The sequence below is a fragment of the Staurois parvus genome, unplaced genomic scaffold (assembly GCF_062004578.1).
Source record: "Staurois parvus isolate SC_StPar_1 unplaced genomic scaffold, SC_StPar_1.0 ptg000423l, whole genome shotgun sequence".
In the NCBI taxonomy this organism is placed as follows: domain Eukaryota; kingdom Metazoa; phylum Chordata; class Amphibia; order Anura; family Ranidae; genus Staurois; species Staurois parvus.
This window is the reverse complement of record NW_028318219.1, coordinates 2,588,043-2,609,181: the sequence shown is the minus strand read 5'-3', so window position 1 is coordinate 2,609,181 and position 21,139 is coordinate 2,588,043. Positions and strand designations below refer to the sequence as shown.

At 40.2% G+C, this 21,139-nt stretch overlaps 1 protein-coding gene across 1 annotated transcript in view; it reads left to right on the top strand.

The window, feature by feature from the left end:
• Positions 1–21,139, top strand: part of ATP1A3 (ATPase Na+/K+ transporting subunit alpha 3) — a 132,154-nt gene that overhangs the window by 53,212 nt on the left and 57,803 nt on the right. Inside the window, exons 2-4 of the mRNA XM_089687351.1 lie at positions 14,932–15,051; positions 17,211–17,270; positions 19,908–20,111. Of these exons, the coding sequence (XP_089543477.1) occupies positions 14,932–15,051; positions 17,211–17,270; positions 19,908–20,111 (384 nt within the window). The remainder of the gene's footprint in view (positions 1–14,931; positions 15,052–17,210; positions 17,271–19,907; positions 20,112–21,139) is intronic.

Genomic DNA, 21,139 nt, shown 5'->3' with positions numbered 1-21,139 from the left:
TCTCTGTTATCTCTCTCTCTCTTCTTCTCTCTGTTATCTCTGTCTCTTCTTCTCTCTGTTATCTCTCTCTTCTTCTCTCTGTTATCTCTGTCTCTTCTTCTCCCCGTTATCTCTGTCTGTTCTTCTCTCCATTATCTCTGTCTCTTCTTCTCTCTATTATCTCTGTCTCTTCTTCTCTTTGTTATTTCTCTTTCTTCTTCTCTCTGTATCTCTGTCTGTTCTTCTCTCCATTATCTCTGTCTCTTCTTCTCTCTGTTATCTATGTCTCTTCTTCTCTCCATTATCTCTGTCTCTTCTTCTCTCCATTATCTCTGTCTCTTCTTCTCTCCGTTATCTCTGTCTTTTCTTCTCTCCATTATCTCTGTCTCTTCTTCTCCCTGTTTTTTCTCTTTCTTCTTCCCTCCGTTATCTCTGTCTCTTCTTCTTTCTGTTATCTCTCTCTCTTCTTCTCTCCGTTGTCTCTCTCTCTTCTTCTCTTCGTTATCTCTCTCTCTTCTTCTCTCTGTTATCTCGGTCTCCCTATTTCTCTGTCCTCTCTCTTCCTTTTTTCCTTTTCATTCTCTCATTCTGTATTGTAATGTGAAAATCCTTTTGATTTATTAAAACCTTAATTGTTACTAGTAATATAATTTCATACCAATCTTTTAATTTATTCTTGGGATGTCGTGCATGGTTGCTGCTGTGTAGTCTTTATTTTCTCCATGATGTTTAAAGGATAATGACACTTATGAAGTACTTTTTGGGTAATTATGTAGGGAAACAAAAAAATAATATATAAGGCAAGGCATACTGCATCAGATATGTCAGAGTAGAGCTGTCCATTCCACAGCATCTTGAGCCCTTAGCAGGGGTGGACTGACCATTTGGAAACTCGGGCACTGCCCGAGGGCCCGGGTCAGTAGGGGGCCCCATGAGATGCCCCTGGTACCATTTTCATAGGCTTTTTTGAGTTTGGGCAAGGACACAGGGGCCCCATGATCCCCTATTTCCCGGGGGCCCCATGAGTTGTCAGTCCGCCCCTGGCCCTTAGTAACCATACTAGGGCAGATGATGGCCTTTACAGCTAAACTCCAAGCCGGTATTAAGAAAACACAAATTAATGCATTTAATAAATATTTTTAAATGGAAATTCAAGCAGTGTAGGTACCTGAATTTGACTCCGTATAAGCTTCCTTTAATGCTTTGTAAAGTAGCACTCAGACTGGAAGAGGGAGGGGCAGTATTTGGTGCTAAGGTGTGTTGCATGCAAATATTCAGACAAGGAACATGCTGATAGGAGGAGAGAGCAAAGGGCTGCACTATTTAGTCTATTATTGTTCCTATTATTGTCCAGTCATATGTAGTGGGCAGGGAGCTGACCACACTACAATTCTTAATTGCAGTAGAAAAATGTCAGGTCACCAACTTGGCTCTGCTGGCTAGGTGAGCTGTGTACATCACAGTGCTAGACAGACAGAACAGAAGGGAGTTCACCTTTAAATGAATATAACACAATGGCTCCTGCAATTTTCTTAATGTGGCTCTATCTGTCAATTACATTTTTTTGCTGTAATCTCACATTATGCAGCATGTCATTTTATTGAAAATGTTTCTTTTTATCCTCATTAAAAAAACATGAGTTACAGTAAATTGTAGCTGATAGTGGAAAAACACACCAGCAGCAAAGGACAGCAATCGGCATCAATAGTGAGTGTTTTATAAATAGTATCATGGAGGGATAGCGGCAACTCTTTGTCTTTGTTTAGTCCAGTGACATCACTTTCCGTTGTCTCTTGTGATGGGTATTCTCCTCTGACCAGGCTCGCTGGGAGGACATGGGCTAGAAATAGGTTACGTTATCAATACAAATTATTGATCAGGAAGTGCTGGGACTGCTGTAACTAAAATAACCAACTTGCTAAAAAAGATATAGGCTCATTCAGTAAAGCAAAAGGGAGAGGCAATCTCAATAGCATGTAAAGTGCAAAAAAGCCTCGTAAAAATGTTTTGGGGGTAAATACAATTGTTACATTTGCTAAACCACATCTGAAAGATATCTGTACAACCTGACTGAGATGTGACAACAGAGGTCCATATACCCCCAAAAAATTATAAAAAAAATTACCTAACTTATTTTATTAACTTACATAGGTCATTCAAATTTCACATTGGTAGAGTAACTCTTCATTGATAGTAACTTCTTTTTAATTGTAGGTAAAAAATGGATTGTAAGCAGAAGCAATGTGCCATCATCATGTTCTTGATGAAGGAGGAGTGCAGGCTCTCTAACACTCATGGTCTCTCTCTTGTCTTCAGTGCTGGTCTCCTCTTCCCCTTGAACTTCTTCATCCATCTGCAAACATTGCTCTTGTCAACATCATCTCTGTAAATATTCTGCAGCCTTCTGCAGATGTCAAACCTGCACCCATTCTTCCTCAAGAACTCATTTACGGCAAGTTGCTTCTGCTTGCAATCCATTATTTACCTGCCATGATAAAGTAGAAGAAGAGTTACTTGCAAAGCCAAGCTCCGGTTTCTAAAGTGAGCAAAATCCTCTCTTGTATTAAAAGAGGTATAGACTCCAGAGAGAGAGATATCATTTCCCCTGGTACAAATCATTAGTAACACCTCATCTGGAATATGCAGTTCAGTTTTGGGCACCAATTCACAAAAAGAACATTGGGGAACTGGAGAAAGGCCGAGAAGGGCAACCAAACTGATAAGAGGCATGGAGGAGATCAGCTATGAGGAAAGATTAGAGGAACTGAATTTATTCTCTCTTGAGAAGAGGAGATTAAGGGGGATATGATCAACATATATAGTACATAAGGGGGGATATGATCAACATATATAATACATAAGGGGGGATATGATCTCCATGTATAATATATAAGGGGGGATATGATCTCCATGTATAATACATAAGGGGGGATATGATCTCCATGTATAATACATAAGGGGGGATATGATCAACATATATAATACATAAGGGGGGATATGATCTCCATGTATAATACATAAGGGGGGATATGATCTCCATGTATAATACATAAGGGGGGATATGATCTCCATGTATAATACATAAGGGGGGATATGATCTCCATGTATAATACATAAGGGGGATATGATCTCCATGTATAATACATAAGGGGGGATATGATCTCCATGTATAATACATAAGGGGGGATATGATCTCCATCTATAAATACATCAGTGGTTCATATAGTGAACTCGGTGTAGAGTTATTCACTCTGAGGTCATCACAGAGGACAAGGGGACAATCTTTACGTCTGAAGGAAAAGAAATGTAATCTCCAAATACGGAAAGGTTTCTTCAAAGTAAGAGCTGTGAAAATGTGGAATGGACTCCCTCAAGAGTTGGTTCTGGCCAGCTCAGTGGATTGCTTTAAAAAAGTCCTGGATTCTTTCTTAGATACAGAGAATATAACTGGATATAACATTTATAGGTAAAGTTGATCCATGGAATATCCGATTGCCTCTTGGGGGATCAGGAAGGAATGTTTCTCTCTGCAGGAGCAAATTGGATCGTGCTTTGCTGGGTTTTTTGCCTTCCTCTGGATCAACTGTGGGTATAGGATTATAACTTTTTTTTTTTTTTTTATTGGTTGAACTGGATGGACTTTTGTCTTTTTTCAACCAGACTATGTAACTATAGCGGAAACGTTACTCTGCCAGCATGTGAAATTTCAACAATCTATGCAAGTTAATAGAAAAAAAGTTATGCCCACTTTTCCATTATTTCTGGTAGAGCCATAGAATATATACATCCCTTTATAGATGGTTTAAAGTAGTATTAAACCCTCAGTTTTTCCATGTTTCTCTATAAATCTGCTTCCTTAGCTGAACATTCAATTTTTATTTTAGTCTTTCTGTCCCTGCACCTCTAAAGCAATAGGCACAGGACCATGAGTAAATTGTGGTAAATACAGCCTTGATGACTCTAGAAATCTTAGATTAAATTTGCCAATTTCATTACAAACCATAGGCTGGATTTTCACAGCATGTCCAGTGGGGTTTTCAGATTCCAGAACAAGTGAAAATACTAACACACCCTTAAATCTACCTGACATTCTGTAACTAGAAGCCTAACACTAAAATGATTTCTTAATCTCCCCCGTAATCTTCTTCTTAATTAAAGCTTAAAGCTGGCCAGAGATGGATAGATTTTTGAATGAAAATTATTAGGGAAAGTCTTGGGAAAAACCTGTATGAAAATTATCAGACCATTCTCGTTCTCAAAATGTCATTTGAAAGATTCTTTTTTTTTGCTTTTTACATTTGATTTTGAAATGAATAGACTTTACTGAATGAAAACCACATACACTGTTAGAAATTTGTTCATTCAAGAAAAAATATCCATCCTTCTCTTCTGAATTTTCATGTCACTGCAGTTGAAAATTTACATAGTTTACATAGTTAGTCTGGCTGAAAAAAGACAAAAGTCCATCCAGTTCAACCATTAAAAAAAAAAAAAGTCATAATCCTATACCCACAGTTGATCCAGAGGAAGGTAAAAATAAAACCAGCAAACCACGATCCAATTTGCTCCAGCAGGGAAAAAAATTCCTTCCGGATCCCCCGAGAGGCAATCAGATATTCCCAGGATCAACTTTATCTATAAATGTTAGTATCCAGTTATATTCTGTGTATCCAAGAAAGAATCCAGGACTTTTTTTAAAGCAATCCACTGAGCTGGCCAGAACCAACTCTTGAGGGAGTCTATTCCACATTTTCACAGCTCTCACTGTGAAGAAACCTTTCCGTGTTTGGAGATTAAATTTCTTTTCCTCCAGATGTAAAGAGTGCCCCCTTGTCCTCTGTGATGACCTCAGGGTGAATACACCGAGTTCACTATATCAACCACTGATGTATTTATACATGTTGATCATATCCCCCCTTATGTATTATACATGGAGATCATATCCCCCCTTATGTATTATACATGGAGATCATATCCCCCCTTATGTATTATACATGGAGATCATATCCCCCCCTTATGTATAATACATGGTGATCATATCCCCCCTTATTATGTATTATACATGGAGATCATATCCCCCCTTATGTATTATACTTAGAGATCATATCCCCCTTATGTATTATACATGGAGATCATATCCCCCCTTATGTATTATACATGGTGATCATATCCCCCCTTATGTATAATACATGGAGATCATATCCCCCCTTATGTATAATACATGGAGATCATATCCCCCCTTATGTATTATACATGGTGATCATATCCCCCCTTATGTATTATACATGGAGATCATATCCCCCCTTATGTATTATACATGGAGATCATATCCCCCTTATGTATTATAAATGGAGATCATATCCCCCCTTATGTATTATACATGGAGCTCATATCCCCCTTATGTATTATACATGGAGATCATACCCCCCTTATGTATTATACATGGTGATCATATCCCCCCTTATGTATTATACATGGAGATCATATCCCCCCCTTATGTATTATACATGGAGATCATATCCCCCTTATGTATTATACATGGAGATCATATCCCCCCTTATGTATTATACATGGAGATCATATCCCCCCTTATGTATTATACATGGAGATCATATCCCCCTTATGTATTATACATGGAGATCATATCCCCCCTTATGTATTATACATGGAGATCATATCCCCCCTTATGTATTATACATGGAGATCATATCCCCCCCTTATGTATTATACATGATGATCATATCCCCCCTTATGTATTATACATGGTGATCATATCCCCCCTTATGTATTATACATGGAGATCATATCCCCCCTTATGTATTATACATGGAGATCATATCCCCCCTTATGTATTATACATGGAGATCATATCCCCCCCTTATGTATTATACATGGAGATCATATCCCCCCTTATGTATTATACATGGAGATCATATCCCCCTTATGTATTATACATGGAGATCATATCCCCCCCCTTATGTATTATACATGGAGATCATATCCCCCCTTATGTATTATACATGGAGATCATATCCCCATTAATCTCCTCTTCTCAAGAGAGAATAAATTCAGTTCCTCTAATCTTTCCTCATAGCTGAGCTCCTCCATGCCTCTTATCAGTTTGGTTGCCCTTCTCTGTACTTTCTCCAGTTCCCCAATGTTCTTTTTGTAAATTGGTGCCCAAAACTGAACTGCATATTCCAGATGAGGTTTTACTAATGATTTGTACCGGGGGAAATGATCTCTCTCTCTCTGGAGTCTATACCTCTTTTAATACAAGAGAGGATTTTGTTAGCTTTAGAAACCACAGCTTGGCATTGCATGCCATTATTAAGCTTGTGATCTACCAGAACTTCCAGATCCTTCTCCACCATTGATTCCCCCAATTGTACCCCCTCTAGTATGTATGATGCATGCATATTCTTAGCCCCCAAGTGCATCACCTTACATTTATCAACATTAAACCTCATTTGCCACATGAATTCTAAGATTTTTTGTTTGAAATTCCACTTATTTATGGCCAGCTAAACTCTCTCTAATCGTCAATCAAACCCCTAAAATGAGCCCTTAAGCCAAATTTGTTGCTGTGAAATCTTTTGTGTGTTGGATGCATGCCATCCCAGTGCACTCTGTGATTCCATCCACTGACCCCTACCTAACTACTGTGACCTGTAGTGACCAGCATATGGAATAACAAAGCCCAATTAGCCATAATTTTTTGGTTGAAACAGGGACCATGTCAAACAATAACAAAGAAAAATTCCCAGTTCAGCTTACCACCCAGCTTGCAAACAACCCAAATTGTCCTGTCTATCAGTTTGTGTTAAAAATAGGGGTTTTAGTTAGCACACCTTTGCAAATACATGCGTAAGTTGCAGAGCCTCTTCATGACACCCCAATATTCTGGAGTTCCTAACTTTATACATTTTGAGAGCCTCCATAGTAGAAGCACATGTATAAATGGATAGACTGAGGGCAGGTGACCCTGAGGGAGCCCACTCCTCCCTAAAGGTACAGAGGCAGCCCCCTCACCAGCAAATCATTGTACTGTTGATTTGCAGGTGAGGGGGTGCACTGGACACCCTGGCTGCCTTTGTACTATATGCTGGGTGTCCAGTGCTCCTCTATACCTTTAAGGAGCGGTGGGCTCTCTCAGGCTCACCTGCCCCCAGTCTATCCATTTATATATGTGCTTCTACTATGGAGGCTCTCAAAATTATAAAAAAAAAGGTACAGAGTTAGGAACTGCAGAATATTGGGGTTGAAGGGTTGAGAGCAGTCAAGGGTCTAAAATCTAGCTTGAACAATAATAGAGATGTGAAACTTTAAATGCCAATGGTTTAGTCACTGCCAGACTGAAGTGAGACAAGCAGTGCTCCTGAAGACCCCATAAATATTTCATGGTATGCTAATATTGTTCAATTCATATTTCAGATTCTTGATCCCTTAGAGCCCGAAGAAGAGGGATTTTTATAGGCCCACAAAGACATTGGTTTTTCTTAGTGATTGTAAAGCGGAGTTCCAGCCCCCAGGCCTCCCACCAAAGTACAAATACTGTAGCTGCTGACTTTTAATATTATGGCATTTTCCTTTCCAGGGTTCCAGTGATGTCCTCACCCCGAGCCGGTTATTCAATCTGATGTCGGGTGCTGGCACCTCCATCTTGACTAAGGGAAACCAGCAGTGAAGCCTTGCAGCTTGCAGATGTGTGAGGCGCACTGCGCTTTGTGAATGGGCCGCAGTCCTCTGGGACCTGTGAAATGTCCCAGAGGGGCTGCGGGGAGGCCCGAACTTCTGGCTCAGTTAGCCGGGGCAATCTGAGCTAGAAGTGGGAGTGGGTACCTGTCAAAACCAGGTACCCGCTTCCCGCAAAAGGTGCCATATGTGGCAGCAGAGGGGGGGGGGGGAGGCAGATAAGGGGAGCTTCCACTTTCGGACCGAACTCTGCTTTAAATAAAACATATTCTGGAATTTTATATATGGACTGGCACATCTATTCCTTATTCTGTATGCAAAAACAAATTACCTGGCTTTAACCATTTTCCATGGTGATTAAATAAAATTTTTTAAATTTTATTAATGGTTTTATGTATACTTTAATCTCCTTTCTACCACTAAACTGAAAGTATAACCCCTATACATTGACCAAGTGTTTGTCTTCTTTCTGTGAGGGGTGATACATTTTTTAATTCTCTTGTTGCTTATTAATCCTCCTCTGCCCTTCCTGGTTCATTATGTCATTTATGTTTTTTACCCTCATTATCGTGTATTGTCTTCCTTCCTTGATGTGTCTGTTACCATCAAGGCTTGTCCCTAATGATTAGCTCATTCTGGAAACTCATCTGCTATTCAACAGATTATTCCCTTCCAATTAGTCTGCTTCTAATAGTACAGGAAATAATTATATAGAATGTGTTCCATAGCTAAAATCCCAGATGTTCTTCCAGTAATGAATGACAAGTATCACGTATTGAAGATGGAGGAGCATGTAGGACTATGGCTTCCCAAGAATACCAGCAGGCTAATTTTAATAGGGAAAGTTTATGATAACTCATAGTGACCAGATGGCAACCATCCTACATTTCCCTGTTTCTGCTATACTGTAAAAAGTGTAATTGTAATAGGAATATCTAGAAATGATCATTTTGGTTAGCCAGGGTAGAGAAGACACTGGAACAAGCATTGGGCTCAATTTACTAAGCTAACTGTTGTTACTTGTCCTAATAATAACATATTTTCAATTTTTTTGCAATGCCATTTTATCCTAGGTTAGCAAGTACCACTCCTGCCTTATCTACTCCCTGTTCTAAAATAGCTGAAAGCTGAAGAGCAAAGCAATCAAATAAACTGTTGAAATACATGTATTGGAGCTGTCTTCCCTTTCAATGAAATCTGTATTTATATCCATTCGTTCCTGAGATTTACACAACTCAGTTACATAACCTGACATTTCTCTACTTCAGGTCAGTAATTCAACAGGTCTTGCCCCACCTCCAGCTTGTGATTGGACAGTGGATGAAAAGCAGCAGACCAATGGGCTAAAATCTCTGCTCTTTCACATGCTCTAGTCTAGCACATAAGTACTCCTTGTGCTACCCCTCCCTCTCTCAGTCTGAGCTCTTCTCTTCATACTGTAGGATGGCAAGTGGCTGACACCAAGTCACATTCAGTTGCTTTTAAAATATATCCAATGATTTTGTAATGAACACATACCTGTATGGATTGGTGTTTTGTGCCTTTATTACAGTGGTTGCAGCCATGATCAGGTCCAAACCAGTGATTGAGAAAGTTGCAGATGCTCTTGGCAATAAAAGGACTCTCTATTGGTTCCAGACTGATAGCATCTTCAAATATTAATTGGGCCGGTGATTAAGTAAGAATGCTTACTGAGATGAGGGTCACAATAGTACATATGGAAGATGGGTTCAAAGCAATGGTGGTGGGGGAGGGGTATGTTTAAAGCTCTGCTACATCATGCATGTCAGTGTGGCATACATAAGAGCCAACGTGGCAGTTCAGACAATGGCTCTTGCTAGGTTATGTCTCCATCAATGAATTTCTACAGCTGGCCATATATGTTGAAATCTGATTTACAATATCTGTACAATCTCCATAAGAATTACCAAAACCCATTGAACCATGCAATCACTCAGGTAGACCATTGCACTACATACTGTAATTGTTAGTAGAGCTAAATGGGATTGTACAACCAGATTGCAACATACGTGGTAAGCTTTAGTGGACAGTTTGGGGTAGATATATTAAAAGCCGAGCATTCAGAATCTGGTGCAATTGGTAGCCAATCAGCTTTTAACGTCAGCTTGTTCAGTTAAGCTTCGACTAGAAAACTTGGAAGCTGATTGGTTTCTATGCAGAGCTGCACCAGATTTTGCCCTCTGCAGTCTTAGTAAATAACTCCCTCTGGATCATCTCACGTCTACGGAACTACCCACGTCTTTTTTGTAGATGCTCGTTGCTATCATTTGCAAGTTGTTGCTTTATTATTAGTATACAGGATTTATATAGCGCCAACAGTTTGCTCAGCGCTTTACAATATAAAGGGAGACAATACAGCAAAAATACAGTTCAATACAAGAGGGTTAGGAGGGCCCTGCTCCTTGGAGCTTACAATATAAGAGGGAGGGGCTAGTGGTACAAAAGGTAGCAACTGTGGGGGATGGACTGGTAGGAGGAGTAGAAGATTCCATTATTAGCTGAGGGCAGGATAGGCTTCCCTGAAGAGATAGGTTTACAGAGGTCACCTAAAAGTGAGCAGAGTAGGCAATAGTCTGATAAATTGGGGTAGAGAGTTCCAGAGGATGGGGGAAGCTCTGGAGAAGTCCTGAAGATGAGCATTGGAGGAGGAGACAAGGGAGCTAGAGAGCAGGAGGTCATGCGAGGAGTGGAGAGGACAGTTCGGGTGATATTTGGAGACAAGATTGGTGATGTAATTTGGGGCAGAGTTATAAATGGCTTTATATGTTATTGTTAAAGTTTTGAATTTTATCCGTTTGGCAATGGGAAGCCAGTGGAGGGATTGGCAGAGAGGGGTGGCAGATACAGAATGATCAGTAAGGTGGATGAGTCTATAAATGCTTTATAAATGATTATGTACTTGCATTGATCCCAAAGCAAAAACTGACTAACAATCCTACGCCAGTCAAGTTAATGGCATGTCTTCTAGTCATCGGCATGTAGAACAATCTAGCCTGACACAACTTGTATCTTGGCTTCCTCCAACAAGTGATTTGGACAGAACAACATTTGAAATGCCCCCCAGAAAAACGTAAATTGGCAACATCGATTCTTACCAGCAGGGTATTGTGGAGATTTCATTCTCATTTGGCTTAATTGTTGTTGCCTTCTCCTGCACTTGATCTCTGTAAATGAAATGAAACTGAATTACCTCCAACAATAAATGAATGCGTTCCTTTCTAGATAGACAATTGACCTTTTAGAAGAGCCCACAATACCTGAATTAACACAATTTATTGTCTTGTTCTTTTCCAACTGATATTTGAGGTCTATTCCTTCTGGAGTCAGTCTATGATATGATAGAACCCCAACCTTTCCCCCAAGGGCTACTTGTTACTTCCTGATCTCCACAGCAATCAGAAATCCCCATACAAACATTCTACAAGGTACTGTAATTACTTATTGATATAACCAACATCAGCTCTCACACCTGGATATCCCCTATAGGCCAGAATTTGTTTTACATTTCTGCTGTCGGCATATTACTTTGGCAATAACTTTGTCATTACCGAAGATAACAAAGTAATACATATATAATTTTATTTTGGGACAAACAAGGCTTTTGATTATTATTATTATACAGGATCTATATGGCGCCAACAGTTTGCTCAGCGCTTTACAATATAAAGGGAGACAATACAGCAACAATTCAGTTCAATACAAGAGGGATAGGAGGGCCCTGCTCCTTGGAGCCTACAATCTAAGATGATTTTTTTAAGCTGTCCATACACAAAAAATGTAACAGAGCTAAAAACAAAATCAGTAAAAACAACAGTTTTACTGTATATAAAAGTATACATTTTATTCTTTAATTTCTCATATTTAAAATATTGATCCTGCTACAAAGCTACAAGCAATACATTTTTTTTCTTTCAATTGTGCACTGGAACACTGGAAACAAAATAAATGAACAAGGCAAAAAAAACATTTACAAAATAATGGTTAGAAAAATAAAAAGAAAAGAGAGGAAGAGTCAATTTTTTTACTTGTGAGCAGGGGCAGACTGACCATTTGGAAACTTGGGCACTGCCCGAGGGCCCGGGGTCAGTAGGGGGCCCCATGAGATGCCCCTGGTACCTTTTTCATAGGCTTTTTTGAGTTTGGGCAAGGATACAGGGGCCCCATGATCCCCTATTGCCCGGGGGCCCCATGAGTTGTCAGTCCGCCCCTGCTTGTGAGTGATATTATATGTAACTGGAAGTTCATCCCTTTGATCTGCAGATTAAAGCAGTCGTAAACCGTGACCTTTTTAAAAAATAAAACCTGCAAGGCAATGACATAATGTGATAGTATGCATCTCATACTAGCACATTATGTGAAACTTACCTTAAAACGAAACCTTCCAACGGTGCCCTGTCACCGCTGACAGCACTTCCATCTTCACCCGTTCCTTCTTCCGGGTTCGCGGGCTCCAGCAGCTTGAATGGCTGAGCCATCATGACGTCACTGCCGCGCATGCATATGGGAGTCACTTTTTGATGGCACACAACTCTGAAGGAATGGCACGGGCATGCCGTTTCTTCAGAGCGCATGCGCCGGTTTCCTTTACAAAGAAATATCTCCTAAACGGTGGCGATATTTACAGTACCTACAGGTAATCCTTATTATAGGCTTACCTGTAGGTACAAGTGAAAAAAAACACCAGCAGCATCTTTGACAGCTAGTGAGTTTACACAGTGAATCTCAGCTGTCATTTTGACAGTCTGGAATTGCTGGTAAATGCAACGTGCGGATCAACAATAGGGCAGAAGGAAAGTTTATACTACATATGCCCTCTGTACTTGAATGAAGTTTCTGTGGGTGTGTGTTTAGTAGGCCCAGTGTCCGTGTATGCAGTTCATACATTCAGAAACACATCCAGCTCTTTTTTCAAGGAATGTACAGATGCGGGAAGAATAAACTCCTTTGGAAGACTATTACATATTTCACAGTTCTTACTGTAAAGAAGTCTTTCCATATGTTGGGTTTAAACCTCTTTTACTCCTCCATATCTTTTGTGATGGCCTTAATATGAACAACCTACCACCAAGGTTAACATCTTCAAAGGACCTTGCAATGTAATGTCCCTACCACAAAGCCAGTGTCGGAGGATGGCAGTTAACTTACCTAAATTTTTTTTTACATGTGGGTGCAAACCAAAAGAAAACTGGGGAGAATATTCAAACTGCATGCAGACAATATCCTTATGGAATTTTAAACCTAAGTATTTCATGGCAAGAGTTAGAAAAAGTTCAAATATCGGCTTGATCAATCTGAACTCAATAGAACTCAGTTGTAGAAAAAGTCAATTTACCAACATTTGTCATATGATAGTTTGACATGGTGCTTTTGTGTTTTCACTTTTTGCTTTGGGCGGTAGTTGGTGATACTGTAGTGAAGCAGATTTTTCTTGCACTGCAATTTTAGAATATGATTTTGGTACTGGAATTGTATACTATCAGCGTCGGCCATTGGCACACAGATTCTCAGTACAGGATGAAATTAGTTTGCATCAGCGTAGGGTCAACTAGTCTTAGGGTTTAGTTTGGATGTGAGGTTAGCATTAGGTTTAGGGATTCAGTGTTTTATGGGTCAAGTGTTGGGGCTGGAGCTTAATGGCATGGTTTATGGGTTAGTTAAAGTGTTAGAGTTGGGGTGTTAAGGTAAAGACTAATGGTTAAGTAAGTGTTAGGAATGGGGGTGTTAAGGTCTTGTTTTGAGGTTAGGTTATATATATACCAAGCAGGGGCGGACTGACAACTCATGGGGTCCCCGGGCAATAGGGGATCATGGGGCCCCTGTGGCCTTGCCCAAACTCAAAAAAGCCTATGAAAAAGGTACCAGGGGCATCTCATGGGGCCCCCTACTGACCCCGGGCCCTCGGGCAGTGCCCGAGTTTCCAAATGGTCAGTTCGCCCCTGATACCAAGATCCTCACACAGAAATCTAGCAGAACTCCCAGCACCATTATCTGATATTGCTTTAATGTTTATGTGGTTTATAGACTAAGCTGTTAAAGAGTATATCCAGGGGAAGGGAAAGGGTTTTGAATATTTAGATCCTTTGCAGTTATTGCTGCCTGGTGCTCATTTGGGGAGATTTCCCCCACTTCCTGTCTTGATGACAATTGGACAGGAACTCAAAGGAAATCTCCAATATGGACATGGACAACAATAAAAACACATTTTTTTGTAGAAGAAAGCTAGATAGTCCAGTAGGTTGTATTGCAGTCTGCGTTCCCATTAAGGATTTTGTTCACTTGTTATCATTGGGACAGGAAATTAGAAAAAAAAGGAACCAACCAGGCCTTACGCATCAGAAATAAACCTGAAAACGTGAGTTGCTTAACTTTAGCCATTCTATACTAAATTAGGAACTAATAAAAAACCTTTTTGGGTTGAAGGTAACACTGATTTTATAGTGTTGGGACGTGCGATACATCCATGCAGTTTGTAGGGTATGCTCCCCTATGTGTTCCTGGTCGTCTTGGTAGGTTAACTGGCTTTAAACCCAAATCAGCCCAGGTATGTGACTTATTAGTCACTGTTGCTTCCCGTTCCATGTGGTTGGATCTATGTACTGTTTAAAGCATTCTTGAGTTTGTTAAAGCATATGTCTGTTAAGGTTCTCATTCATCCAGGTCGTGGTATAAGAAGCAGTAGTTAGCCATTCAGCTGAAATTGTTCTGTAATGCTGAAGATGTTTCATATCTTCTCCAAGAACACAAGTAGTGGCTTGGAGAAGCTACAAAGGGGTTTATTTACTAAAGCTGGAGCGTGCAAATACAGGCTCACTTCTGCCTAAACACCAATCAGCTTCTAACTTCAGCTTGTTCAATTAAGTTTTAGAAATAAAACCTGGAACCTGATTGGTTTCTATGCAGGAGTGAACCTGATTTTGCAAGCTCCAGCTTTAGTGAATAAACCCCAAAATGTCTTCAACATTACAAAGCAAGTCAAGTTGAAGGTGGTTAACTATTACTAGTGGCAAAGAACAATGCATGTACCTATAGCATGTTGAAGAAGGACTTCTGATTAGTTGTTTTGATTCACAGGATGTTATTTGTGTTGATTGCATTATTGGGTTTTTAATTATTTTCTTTTTTGGTGCTAATTCTGGCTTGAAAAATGTCATGCTTTCTACAATGCTTGATGGTTTAGAATACACAGTGTAAGCTTCATATAATAATGGTAATTTCTCCTATTTTTTTCTTCTACAGTACGGTCGGTCAGATAGTTATCGCGTGGCTACCACGCAAGATAATAAAGACAACGAATCTCCCCAAAAGGCGAAGGGGGTGAAGAAAGAGATGGATGATCTTAAGAAAGAAGTGGCCATGGTAATCTATCTATCTGTCTGTCTATCTATCTATCTATCTATCTATCTATCTATCTATCTATCTATCTATCTTTATATCTATCTAATATCTATCTATCTATCTATCTATCTATCTATCTATCTATCTATCTATCTATCTATCTGTCTGTCTGTCTGTCTGTCTGTCTGTCTGTCTGTCTGTCTGTCTGTCTGTCTGTCTATCTCTCTATCTATATGTCTGTCCATCTATCTATCTATCTATCTATCTATCTATCTATCTATCTATCTATTCTAAATTACATTTTGGCTCCCATGGTTCTCAAGGACCCCAAAGGTGAAATATTATCTCTAGATTTCTCAGAGCTACCCAGATTGTCCCTAATCTAGAATTAGGAGATCTTCCATGATAATGTATCATAGCTACACTATACTCTTTCTTGAAGGAACCCTGTCACCAAGGAACTCAGATTCAAACAGTAGCAGCCTGAAAAAAAGATTACTCATTCTTACTTATCAACACTTCCTTTGTGAAGTCCATGCTTCCTGCTGATTGGATAAGCTCTAGCCCTGACTCAGCAGGGGTGTGTTCCACACAGAGAGCAAGAGTATTTTTCTGCAGCATGCTGGCGGGGGACAGGCCTTTCTACTCTTTCTAATGAGTAAGACTTTGTACACCTTTTATTTTGATGCACATGGAACATATTTAGCTGATTTGAACTGAAACAATACTTGGGCTGCCATACCTAGGCTTCAATACTTTCAGCCAGTAATGCTGATAGGGAGTTATCGGGTCATAATAGCAGCTGATGCCAGGGGCGGACTGACCATTTGGAAACTCGGGCACTGCCCGAGGGCCCAGGGTCAGTAGGGGGCCCCATGAGATGCCCCTGGTACATTTTTCATAGGCTTTTTTGAGTTTGGGCAAGGACACAGGGGCCCCATGATCCCCTATTGCCTGGGGCCCCATGAGTTGCCAGTCCGCCCCTGGCTGATTAATTTTACTTGGGAGAGGCTTAAAGTATACAGTATGTAAACCCTCACCTTTTAAAACAACCCATTCAGTTTAAAATAGAAGCTAAAGGTAAAACATTTGTGTTTAAATATAAAAAAACACTATAAATACCTTTTTTTCTTTTTTTAAAAGTGATCACATACCTTCTGTTCTCAACAGCATAAGAGCTGGGGGAGAGGAAACAGCAGTACACTTGTCTTCCCAGTGAATAGCTGTGCAGGAAAGTGTGTGTGGTGGGGGGGGGGGTGTTATCAGGAGAAGTCTGATCCTTAGAGGAGAGCACACTGAGTTCTCAGCACAGCTAGAGAACTGACTACACTATTTTCTCATGCCTAGTGTGGTCAGTTTTTAATAGGAACCCAGGGGAACTGGCTAGAACATCAGGGATTTCACACAAAGGAAACAAAGCAAAGAGAACAGGATAATTTTTCATACATGGTACAGCAGGCACATATCAGGAAAATGAAATGCTGGGTTTACATATTCTTTAATTGTTTTCTATGCAGAGCAAAGTGGCAGAAGAATGTAGTATACTTAGCGCTTTTAGGGTATACAGGACCATATGTCTACAATGGTATACCTAAAACTACGGTACAGGGGCGGACTGACAACTCATGGGGCCCCCGGGCAATAGGGGATCATAAGGCCCCTGTGTCCTTGCCCAAACTCAAAAAAGCCTATGAAAAAGGTACCAGGGACATCTCATGGGGCCCCCTACTGACCCCGAGCCCTCGGGCAGTGCCTGAGTTTCCAAATGGTCAGTTCGCCCCTGCTACGGCACACTGTGCGACTGCCATGGGGCTCATTACTATCTGGCTATACAGGGATAAATGCAAGTAACAAGAGCAAATTTAGTATATATAGTTTGGGAGCCTCAGTATGATTGCTATGAAATCCATTAGCATTCCACTGTATATCTCTGGAGAATTACCCTTTAGGATAGAGATTAGAGAGACAAGAGACCCCTTGATAGGTTTTCTATGTGACCCCATTATACATGGTCGCTGCCCTGATATTGAACTTAGTCTTCCATGTCCTACATGTTACATTGGTTACCTTGGTCATTCGTTTCCCCAGTGTGTGTGTGTGTTCCAGTATGGCGTTCAATGCTGCCGTTATGTGAGCATTGTGCAAAAACTTTTCTCATTCACATTTCTCTTTGACCTCAGACAGAGCACAGGATGTCAGTGGAAGAGGTGTGCCGGAAATACAACACAGACTGCGTCCAGGTGATCCTCTTTTACACACTTTTATTATTAACCTAACATCCTTTCCAATATTATTTCATTTTTTGCCCTTTCCTAGGTTCATCTAAGTACCTGGTAAACCGTAAAGTTGCCCAAACATGTTACAATCTACTTTAGATCAACTAGAAATTGAATGGTAGACATGTGCGATTCATTTCGTTATTAATCAAAATTCGGACGAAATTTTCATTATTTGGAGATTTGGATGTATCCGAATATCGAAATCACAATAGTAATGAATTTAAACGAACCTGAAATAAATGATAACCAAACAAATTATCCAAATTTAAAAATGAAAACATGTTGCAATAAATACAGTAAGGTATAATAGTGAAATAAGATGATGATTCCTATTTAGTCTGTTTTAAAGAATATAATAGAATTTAATTTAAAGGAATAGAATAGAATAAAACAGAACAGAATAAGATATAAAGTAATAGAATATAAAGAAATAGAAAAGAATAGAATAGAAAATAAAGGAATGGAATTGAAAAGAATAGAATAGAAAAAAAGAAAGTATTGGAATAAAACAGAATAGACTAGAATACAAAGACATAGAATAGAAAATAAAGGAATGGAATAGAAATAGGATAAAACAGAATAGAATAGAAAGGAAAAAAAGACCAGAAAACATAATAGAAAATAATAATAAAAGAACAGAATATATTAAAATATAATAGAATAGAAAATAAAGGAATAGAATAAAGAACAATAAAATAGAAAATAAAAGAATAGAATGTAAAAGAATAGAATAGAAAAAAATAGAATAGAATAGAACATATATAGCCATTTTTTGAAATTCAAATTTCAAATCCATTTCAATATTCTCATTGATTTAAAAATAATGAATATATGAAACAAATCTGAACATATGAAACTAATTCCAAAAATGAATTATTCTAACATAATGAATATGACATCACTATATAATTAACGAATGGAATGGAAACAAAACAAATTTTTCTGTTGTGCCCATCTCTTTTGAATGGATAGTTCAGGTAGGCTCTCCTATGACAGAGATGTCCCAATGTGTGCAATCTACCATTTGGACAAAACAAAAGGTTTGCCATCCTGCGTGCACACAGTAGAATATCATACTAAGGCCAATTTATCTACCATCTTGTCTTTGGATTGAGGAATGATACCTATTCAAGCACAGGGTGAATATGCAAACTCCATGCAGATTATGTCTAAGGGCTACAGACCACACCATACCAGACCAGAGATCATATATCCAGTCATATCCTGCTTGGTAAATGAAAAGCTCGAAGAACAAACAATAGATAGGGATTGAAACATTAAAGTACTACTAAACCCGGGACCCTGCATTCACTATATCCGGTCTCCCTTGGCCCTGCATTCACTATATCCGGTCTCCCCGGACCCTGCATTCACTATATCCGGTCTCCCTTGGCCCTGCATTCACTATATCCGGTCTCCCGGACCCTGCATTCACTATATCTGGTCTCCCCGGACCCTGCATTCACTATATCTGGTCTCCCCGGACCCTGCATTCACTATATCTGGTCTCCCTGGACCCTGCATTCACTATATCCGGTCTCCCAGGACCCTGCATTCACTATATCTGGTCTCCCTGGACCCTGCATTCACTATATCCGGTCTCCCCGGACCCTGCATTCACTATATCCGGTCTCCCAGGACCCTGCATTCACTATATCTGGTCTCCCTGGACCCTGCCTTCACTATATCTGGTCTCTCCGGACCCTGCATTCACTATATCTGGTCTCCCCGGACCCTGCATTCACTATATCTGGTCTCCCCGGACCCTGCATTCACTATATCCGGTCTCCCTGGACCCTGCATTCACTATATCTGGTCTCCCTGGACCCTGCCTTCACTATATCTGGTCTCTCCAGACCCTGCATTCACTATATCTGGTCTCCCCGGACCCTGCATTCACTATATCTGGTCTCCCCGGACCCTGCATTCACTATATCTGGTCTCCCCAGACCCTGCATTCACTATATCCGGTCTCCCCGGACCCTGCATTCACTATATCTGGTCCTCCACAGTACACAGAACATGGAATTGCCATTATTTTAGTAAATATAAACTGCTCAATACCTTTTCTCATCAGCAGTATATAGCAGTTTTGTGACTTCTATCAGTGTCCAGCAGAGCGCTTGGTTACAGCTTGTAGGAGAAGTTTTCATTCTCCCCTGATTGTCCTATGAGGCTTCAGGACCCCTGACCCTCTGTGTGGACAGTTTTGATTGGCCCTCTGCTGATCACATGCACTCTCCCACGAAAAAAACAAAACTCTCTAGCAATACACACCAAACTGAGCATGTGCAGCTTGCCCCAAGGATCTGTTTTACGAGCAGATGGATTGGGGACAGTAGAAAAAGGGGAGGATCCCCTTGTTGTTTTTAAACAATGTGGAGAATTAACCCCTTAGGCTCCACAGTGAGTATAACAAGCATGCTTTACTGCATATACAGACTGATTTTACTGTTATGGGTTTAGTAACACTTTAAGGGTTTTAACTGAAAGAACACCTCTTCAGACCAGGAGTTTGCTTAGAAAGTTCTTCTGTTTTCTTCTCTCATCATTTTTATTTGAAACTCTCCCTAATAATTACTTATCCTTTGTTTTTAGGGGTTGACACTCAGCAAAGCAGCAGAGATTCTAGCCCGGGATGGACCCAATGCTTTGACTCCCCCTCCAACTACACCCGAGTGGATCAAGTTTTGCCGCCAGCTCTTCGGAGGTTTCTCCATCCTGCTGTGGATCGGAGCTATCCTTTGTTTCCTGGCCTATGGCATCCAGGCGGCTACAGAGGATGACCCCGCAGGTGACAATGTGAGCACATCTATTTTTCTTATATGCAATAAAAAATTCAGTCAAACTCTGCGCTAATGAAAAGCATAAAAACGTTTCTTAGTGAAAAAACTATTTTTCGAATATTTCAATGCAACAAAACCAAACCTCAAAATCATATAAAAGGAAAGCTGCCTACACAAATATCCACATACAGATATTTCAAAATACTAAATGGCGCTCATCTAAGGCGCTATCCTTAAAAATCACACAATATACGTTTATAGAAGTGCTGTCCCTTTAAATGCCCAACAAAGACCAATGTGATAATTTTAAACACTATTATCCACAAAAATATTCCCAAAAACAAGTCCATGCAGAAAGTGCATTCATTACACAAGAGTTGATATTTTCCCATGCCAGGACACCAATTATTTGGATCTAACACTGCCACCAGAAAAACTCCTTACCTTACAGTCTAACGCACGGATAGTCAAACTGGCAGCCCTACAGCTGTTGCCAAACTACAAATCCCATGAGGCATTGCAAGACTGACAGTTACAAGCATGACTCCCAAAGGCAGAGGCATGATGGGAATTGTAGTTTGGCAACAGCTGGAGGGCCACCAGTTTGACACCCCTAGTCTAACCCCTTTAATAATGGAGGTCAGAAAGCGCTCATCATATAAATAAATTCCACAAACCACAGATTCCTTGGTCCAGACCCACACGGATTTTTCCCAGAGATCACATGAATGGTTCACAGGGATTATTATTATTATTATACAGTATTTATAAAGCGCCAATAGTTCGCTCAGCGCTGTACATAACAAAGGAGGACAGAACATGTGACAGAACAATACCAATACAATGCAAAACATGAGAGGATTGAGGGCCCTGCTCTTTCGAGTTTACAATCTAGGAGGGAGGGGATGGTGGCACAGGAGGAGAAAGCTGTGGGGGATGGAGTGGTAGGGAGAGTGGAGGAGGTCAGCAGGTTAGCAGGGGGTGGGGTAGGCTTCCCTGAAGAGATGGGATTTCAGGGTGCGCCTAAAGGAGAGGAGAGTAGGT